This window comes from Sphaeroforma arctica, assembly GCF_001186125.1.
Source record: "Sphaeroforma arctica JP610 unplaced genomic scaffold supercont1.67, whole genome shotgun sequence".
Classification (NCBI taxonomy): domain Eukaryota; class Ichthyosporea; order Ichthyophonida; genus Sphaeroforma; species Sphaeroforma arctica.
Window position 1 is genome coordinate 156,700 of NW_014040491.1, and position 8,964 is coordinate 165,663.

Below are 8,964 nucleotides of genomic sequence, written 5' to 3' on the forward strand. Positions count from 1 at the left end.
ATACAACACACACACTATACATACTATACTATATAACTACTACATAATACTAAACTACATACTATACATACTATATATTATAACTATGTATGTATGTATGTATGTATGTATATGTATATATATATATATATATATATATGTATGTATGTATGTATGTTTGTATGTATGTATGTATGTACATATATGTATAGATATACTTGTACATATACATACACATACACATGCACGTGCACATGCACATGCACATGCACATGCACATACACATTCACGTACACATACACTTACACTTACACTTATATACACACACATATATATAGATATATATATATATATATTTATATATACGTATTCGTACTGACTGGGCATTTTTCTCTGTGCATGTATAATATATTTTTCCCGTCTCATCCATCAGTAACCTCCGCTACCTTGCTTATTCTCTTTGTCATTGGTCTCTGCACGTACAGATACAACCCTTCTGCGCCAACTATGGCCGAACTGAACACTACGAACGAGAGTGCACACATAAGTACACCAAATAACACTAACACGCGTAGATACGAGCTCGTTAGAGGTGTTGAGGATAGGTTGGGTGTAGGTATTCCCGACGAAATGTGGGGCCCCCTCTTAGATAGCAACCCGGTGGTACTGGACTCGGCGGATCTAGATCCACGCCGATCGGAGGGAGATCTAGATCTCGATCTGGATTCGGGGAATCCGGATAGTATTGCGGCCGCATCGGATACGGCGCAGCCGGCGTTTGTCTTTCGCAGTCCTCTCCTGATATACGAGGAATCGATTGCACGCGCAACTCCCAACACTGCCGACGGAGGCTTGCAGGATGAACTGGATAGGGCTAGGTATGGCAGCCTTCTTTTGTCTGCACATATACAGATATAGCTGTTGTGTTGGTGTAGGTATGGCAGCCTGCTTTTGTCTGCACATATACAGATATAGCTGTTGTGTTAGTGTAATTATGGCAGCCTCCTTTTGTCTGTACATATACAGATATAGCTGTTGTGTTGATGTAGGTATGGCAGCCTCCTTTTGTCTGCACATATATAGATATAGCTGTTGTGTTCGTGTAGGTGGGCCGTCCATACTCGCGCACGATTGTGTAAGTTGTGTATGTACAGTGTGTATTTCATGTATATACTCACAGGCACACACTTTGGCTACGTGCCCTGAGATGCTGCAGGGTGTGGTTGCGCTTAGTGTGTGGATGCAGATCCTTCTGTCGGTACCACTCTTACTGAGTTCAGCTGAGAATATTATTCTTGATTAACGTGTATTATTATGTATTATTATTAACATGTATTATTAGCATGTATTATTAATATTATTCTTGATTAACGTGTATTACTATTGAACATGTATTATTATTAACATTTATTATTAACATGTATTATTATTAACATGTATTATTAACATGTAAAATCCACCTCCACTGCATCTCACCCTTTTGGAGCGTACGCTTCTAAGTTTGACAGTAGCGCGAAATATTTCGCTTTGAAGACTGTTGCTTTGAAGCTTTGACTACTGCTGCGTTGTATTGGGTTTTAGACAAGAAATATTGACTTTCGTCGTAACATTTGGGTTTAGGTTGCGGTACGGCACAATCCACAATCGACAGCTTTCCGCGCGCCGTGACTCAGAATTCGGATCTCTGCTGCAGAACGACGTGTTGCTTGTGCAAGGGCTCCTGGACGAAGTTCGGTATGAGTCTATTCATAGATTGAGTGAGATATTTTCATCTTGTGAGTATATTTTGGTCTATAAATAGATAGTGTGAGATATGTATATCTTGGGAATATATTTTTGCATCGAGTCTGTTTAAGTCTATTCATAAATATTGTGGGGCATTTATATCTTGTGAACACAAGGGCAAGAATCTATTTTTAGTGTGAGATGATTAGATCTTGTAAGTCATGCTTGTAAGGATTTATAGATAGTGTGCGATATATATATGTATATATATATATTGTGAATACATGGCTGTTCGAGATTTCATAGATACTGTGAGATAGGAATATCTTGTTCACAATGATTTCAAGAGTCTATCCATAGATACTCTGAGAGCACATCTTGTAAAGTTGTGGCATCGTGCGAGATATGCGGGAGAAAGTCTGATACATCCGTATTTAAACACGGAATAGCGAGGGGTGGGCATTCTGAATAAACCCTAAAACCCTAAAACCGTATACTCCAAGTGGTCCGGGTCGCTATAAGGCGATCGGCATATCCCAATACACAGAGTGTGGGGCGTCTTTCGACGGTAGTATGTACACAGTATGAGATATAGGCTGTGTGCCCCGTTGCTATGGTAAAGGTAAAAGCGCAAGCGCGGTAGGAAGCCTATCGTTTAAGTGTTCCTATGCGCTGGCGTGGATCTGTATGTCGAGTGTTGCGTGTTGCAGAACTTTCGACGCCACTTTCTATGGGGCCTTAGGGTTTTAGGGTTTTTTAATGCACGAGCCTGTATGAGTTGAGTGTTGCGTATGCATGCTACCATGCTATATTTGTGTAGTAACACGGGGGACGTCTTGTAGAAGTGCCGGCGCAAACGCAGGAGAGGGCCAACATGTTATATGAGTACTTGTTCGCTGTGGAAGCTTCATGAATGCTGACCAGACCTTGCATACATTTATACATGTAACAGTACCATTGAAAAGGCACATCCGTGATGTACATGTTTTGTACACCCTATTGAGCACGTTCCTCACACACAAGCATGCTTTTATTTCTCAACAGCCTCAGCCACAGATTACCTGACGCTGATTCGCATGATACAGAGATGTCAGATTGCGTGTATCAAACTATCGCATTGACGCGGACCGATTCATCCACCAATCACAGTGATCTGTGGGTGGATATGTCGCGGCTGGACCAATCAGAATTGAGAGAATTGGCGGAAGCGGATGATATCCTTGCGAGCGGCGAAAACGTACCCATGCGGTTATATGACATGCATGTGAAGCTATGTCACAAGTATAAACAAAGAAAGGATGCCCGCGAGAAACACCGAAAACGTACCATGGAGAAGGCACATATAGACGTACTCCGGTCCGAAAGCCGGACACTGCGACAGCAACTGGAAGCGCTCACTGGCCCAGAGTGCGATGACTGGGACCGAAGCACATCTATTAATAGCCAGAGCACATCTATTAATAGCCGGAGCACATCTATTAATAGCCGGAGCACGTCTATAAATAGAACTGTGGGCAGCCTGCGGTGTGCGCAGCTGGTGCATCGGTTGGATCGACTGCATCTGCTGGTGGCGTTGCTGAGTCTCTCTGTGACGGGCAGCCTCGACCCACGGGAGACAGGCCCACACATTGCACGAGACATAAGCGTACACGCAAGTGGAGTGACTGAGGGGGGGGGTGTGGGTAGAGACACGGGTACACGCACAGGCACCGGGGACAGGGCCAGTACATTCAGGACAGGGGACGGTCCAAATCCCGATGCAGGTGCAAGCGCGAGTCGCAGTGGGACGACGGGTGTGGGCGCACGCACAGACACACACACACACACACGGGCCAGGGCAGGTACATCAGTCACCACAGAAGACTCAGTCACGCAGGATAACGGCCACACAGCCGCACGCATGTCTATGCACGCACACACCGACTCGACTGGGCCGAACGGTGGCAGTGTTGCGGTGGTGGATGGGAGTGACTGGCGCGAGAGGCTTGGGTTTGTAGGGTTTCTGAGTGATATTAGCAATGCTGTGGAGAGTACGAGTGGCGTGGGCAGCGGTGCAGGGGCTCTGGATGGGACAGGGCAGAGTGATATGCATAGCAATAGCAGTGGTGAGATAATAGACAATGCGGAGAATAGTGGTGAGATAATAAGCAATGCGGAAAATAGGGGTGAGGTAAAAAGCAATGCAGAGAATAGTGGCGAGATAATAAGCAATGCGGAGAATAGTGGTGAGGTAATAAGCAATGCAGAGAATAGTGGTGCGATAATAAGCAATGCGGAGAATAGTGGTGAGGTAATAAGCAATGCAGAGAATAGTGGTGAGGTAATAAGCAATGCAGAGAATAGTGGTGAGATAATCAGCAATGCGGAGAATAGTGGTGAGGTAATAAGCAATGCGGAGACTCTCAGTAGTGAGGAGCGTATAAGCCAATCTGTGCGTGGCTGGAATACCGGTCGTCCAACTAGGGCGTATATAGACCAGGAACACGCACGCACTAGCAATGCACCCCCCACACACACAAACACACACACAAGCACACATGCATACACCCATACACGTGCACATACGCACACCAATACACACACCAATACTCACGCACGTACGCGTGCGCCGACCCAGCCAATGATACGCACGCGGGACGACCGCGTGATGACTTATCGCGAGGCGGAGGAGGCCATGCGCGCAAGAGTTAATTTGTCACGTGACGAATTAAGCGACAGGCACAGTGTGCTACGCAGCAGATTAGACCGGGACGATGGGTCGCTGGTTGCGGTGGCTCAGGCCCTGTCTCGGATGGACCGGGACGGCCCCAGGCGGGCGGGTGCAGGTGTGGGTGCTGGTAGTAGGCGGATGAGTGGGAGGGGGTCGTCTAGTGGGGATACCACAGCGCATCGTACACAGTTGATGTTTATGGATAGTGACTCGGAGGACGATTGGACCGGTCCAGTGACGGCCAATTCGGGACAGGGTCCGGCGGATTTGGGTCCGGGAAGTCCTGATTTGGAGAATGGGGTCAGTGTTTTGGGTCGTGTGGACCAGAATGAGTTCGTTGACCTACCAACTGGGGCTGTGCACCCGTACTATGAACCCGGGACTCTTTCTGTCCCGGTGTTCGGTCTGTATCAGAATGAAATTCTGTACTTGCTCACGGCCATGCTCACGGTCAAACAGAATAACATACAGGCCAAGCTGGCTAGGTAAGGGGGTGTGGAGGATGTATAGTATATATATATATATATATATATACATACATAGGTATATACATAGGTATATATATATGTATGTATGTATGTATGTATGTATGTATGTATGTATGTATGTATATATATATATATATATATATATAATATATATATATATATATTTAATATATATTATAGTTAAGTGCGTGGTGTGGATTTTCAAAGCCAGGTAGGAGTGTGCTCTGATTTGTACAAATAGTCAAATCTATTAATAGAAGATAATCTGTCCTCTCTCTATCCATCTATTTATAGACACTTACTCCGTACCCTTTCCATCTCAGACTGGGTGTCGTGCGTATACTCCATGGTATTATGGAGAATTTGAAATGGGGACCAGCCTCTGAAGTCGATGATTTTTGCCACTTTCCAATGATCCATGGACCTATCTTTGGTATGTCTATGTATATGTACATGTATATGTAGTGTTTCCCTTATTCATATGTATGAATATATACATGTTCCATGAACCTACCTTGAGTATATACACGAACTAGCTAAGTCACTTGCATGGCGAACGTTGCGTTATACGCTGCAGGGTTGCCAGGTGTCAGCACGCCATCTGTACCAGCAAGTTATAAGTGCTATGTGATCCACAACATATACGCTGAGCATACTATGTACTGTGTACATGTTTACTACACACAGTAGTTGTTTCATACCCATTACATGCACATATATACTACACACAAGTGATATGCATAGCCCATATAGCTCGCACCTTTTATCTCCGCCTGTATTGCTGTAGGGCTCCCGTGTTACTCGAATGATAATCATACACACATATACGACACACAAGTGATATGCATAGCCCATATAGCTCACACCTTTTATCTCCGCCTGTATTACTGTAGGGCTGCCGTGTTTCTCGTATGATAATCATACACACATATACTACACACAAGTGATATGCATAGCCCATATAGCTCGCACGTCTTATCTCCGTCTGTATTGCTGTATTACTGTCCGTGTTTCTCTTATGATAACCATACACACATATACTACACACAAGTGATATGCATAGCCCATATAGCTCACACGTCTTATCTCCGTCTGTATTGCTGTATTACTGTCCGTGTTTCTCTTATGATAACCAGACACACATATACTACACACAAGTAATATGCACAGCCCATATACATCACACGTCTTATCTCCACCTGTATTACTGTATTACTGTCCGTGTTTCTCGTATGATAATCATACACACATATACTACACACAAGTGATATGCATAGCCCATGTACCTCACACGTCTTATCTCCGCCTGTATTACTATAGGACTGCCGTGTTTCTGCACGCCATCGAGTACAAGTAAGATACAAACACTACGGGTCATCCACAACATGTGCGATCGCGCACCCTCCAACACAAACGTTGCGCGGCTGTTCCTGTCTGCGGAAGAACAGGTGGAGATAGACCACATGCGTAGTGTGTTCACGGCACAAACACGCACACACATACACGCGCGTACACGCACACACACACACACATGTACACACACGTGCACACGTACACACGTGCACACGCGAGAGCAGGGTAGTACACACGCACATACACCACACGCCGGGAAAGGCGCCTGTGTCCATCCCAACACACCCCCACCCACCACAGCACACACACCCACACCGTCTCAGTCGGAGACACGGAGACGTGTGCACACAGACAACTACATACACGTGCGACCTGTAGGGCAGGCGGATACGCCAACGACTTCGTGTGTGAGTGGGCAGACGCACTCTCAGCGCTGCGTGGGTGAGACTGCGGCGGTAACCATTGGCAACCGAGTGACGGTAACCAATGGCAACGAACAACAACCCGACCGACTACTCAGTCACAGGCAGTCGTCTGCTCACACGCCGCCGCACGCACACACACCTGCTCTAGACACACCTACTCTAGATATACCTACTCTAGATATACCTACCCTAGATACACCTACCCTAGATACACCTACTCTAGACACACCTGCTGTAGATACACCTGCTTTGGATACCTACGGCACACAACCAGGGATGGGGTTCTTCATCCGTATGTTCAACTCGATGTTTGGTCGGGTCCAGACGGATGCCTCACCGCGGTTAGGAGCGGAGCCGCAACCGCAAGCAAAACCGCAAACCGCAAAACCGCAAGTTCGGTGCACCTGCAAGAAGAGAGTTGAGTGGGGCCCAGTGCTGACCGCAGGAAATGGCACGCGGAGACGGAGAGGTGTGTGTAGAGATGAACATGTACATACACACACTCCCACACCCACACACGGCCACACAGATACACGCGCTTGCACACACACACGCACAGATACACACGCACACCGGTGTGGAGATAGTCGCAGACGTTGTCGGATGAGCTGGAAGGAGGCGGCGCTGTTAGGAGAGGGCAGGGAAGCACTTGTGCGCACACAGAGAGTGCCAAGACATACGCGAAGTGGTGTTGTATGTGCATACTCGCAAGGACGGGATGGTGTGCATGGCAGGCGCACACGGGTCGAGAAGGGGGAAATGGGTGTGACAGGTAGTGACAGGGATGGCTGTGTGTGTATAGGCGCATGTGCTGGGGAAGACACTTGTGTGGTAGGAGTGGGGCACTGGTGCCAATCGGAGAGTGAGTGTGGAAGTGCGAACGAGCGTACGAGTGGGAGTGCCTGTGAGTCTGTGGGCGATAGCGCGACGGGTGGGTCGGACGGGGAGGCTGGTAGTGGACAATTAAGGAGGAGGGGCTCGGTGGGGGATGCCTGTGACAGTGAGGTGGTGAGTTATGAGGCGTACTTGAAGATGCAAAAGAGAGTGACACGTGCACTCGCGGAGTGGCATGAAGGTGGACAGGAAGATGGAGACACGCACACACACACACACACACACACACGCGTGGATAGAGACAATGGTACAGGCAATGATATGTACACACACACACACACATCTATGCGTACGCCGGGGACACCGACCGCACACACACACACTCACAGCCAGACTCTCACACACTCAGACCCGCCCACATCCCTCGCAGGGCATCAGGCTAATGCCACTGCCACAGCCACGCACACACACACACACACACACACCAACCCCCGAACAAACGGCTCACATACAAACGGCGGAGATGCCGTCTTCACCCACCGACTACGCGGCAACGAGCGACCTGCGAGACCACGAAGTGACGGATGCGCTGAGGTGTAACGCACGGCCCATGCACACACACAACCACCACATACTCACACGCCCACGAGCATTCGATGTGATATGTCAGGCACACAGGGATCAGGAGGATATACACACACACGCACACGCACACGTACACGTACATGCGTGTGTACGAGATGGCGATACGTTGGGGTGTGGGTGTGTGGGTGAGGGGTTGGGTTGTGGCACTGTGTGTAAGTACGGAGAGGAGGCAGGGGCCACGAGCCCCGGACCTTATGCGGAAATTCGGGCGGGCGCGTGGCGCAGGATGGACTGTGAGGTGCATGGCTCCGTGAGAGAGCGGGAGAATATGTACGCCAAAGTAGTACAGAATACCCTCAGCAGACACAAGCGACGGAAGCGCGGGCCGAATAAACGTAACAAGCCCAGTACGGGAACCGGTCCGGGTGCAAACGGCCCTAGTCCTATCGAGGACAGGGACCCAGACCCAGACGAGAAGCTTGTGAGCGTGAGTGATATGGAGTGGGAGACAGAGCAGGGCTATGCCGGGTGGTCGCCTGAGGTGCGTAAGGGGCAACACACCGACACAGACTATGTGCGCCGGGGGGGTCTACTTACACTTATGATCAACGCGTTAGCAAACGAACCTGTAGACTCAACGTATCGGTTCTGGATGTCCTGTTGTGTGGAGACGTATCTGCGCGGGTCGGACCCGGTTAACCAGTTGTTTGTGTTGAGAACGGGCATCCTGGGTAGGTTTTGTGTTATGCCCGATACGTGTCGTGTGGATATATCGGGGATATATATATATATATATATATATATATATATATATGTGTGTGTGTGTGTGTGTGTGTGTGTGTGTGTGTGTGTGTGTGTGTGTGTG

The 8,964-nt window shown here is 48.1% G+C and overlaps 2 protein-coding genes across 2 annotated transcripts in view; both read left to right on the forward strand.

Moving 5' to 3' along the window:
* SARC_01645 (hypothetical protein) overlaps positions 1–8,114 on the forward strand; it is a gene marked incomplete at both ends in the record, with an annotated part of 11,671 nt that extends 3,557 nt beyond the window's left edge. Inside the window, 5 exons of the mRNA XM_014304635.1 lie at positions 465–857; positions 1,600–1,713; positions 2,749–4,899; positions 5,226–5,335; positions 6,223–8,114. Coding sequence (XP_014160110.1) covers positions 465–857; positions 1,600–1,713; positions 2,749–4,899; positions 5,226–5,335; positions 6,223–8,114 — 4,660 coding nt within the window. The remainder of the gene's footprint in view (positions 1–464; positions 858–1,599; positions 1,714–2,748; positions 4,900–5,225; positions 5,336–6,222) is intronic.
* A 10-nt stretch (positions 8,115–8,124) lies between these two features.
* Positions 8,125–8,964, forward strand: part of SARC_01646 (hypothetical protein) — a gene marked incomplete at its 5' end in the record, with an annotated part of 6,621 nt that continues 5,781 nt past the window's right edge. Inside the window, one exon of the mRNA XM_014304636.1 lies at positions 8,125–8,830. Within this exon, the coding sequence (XP_014160111.1) occupies positions 8,125–8,830 (706 nt within the window). The remainder of the gene's footprint in view (positions 8,831–8,964) is intronic.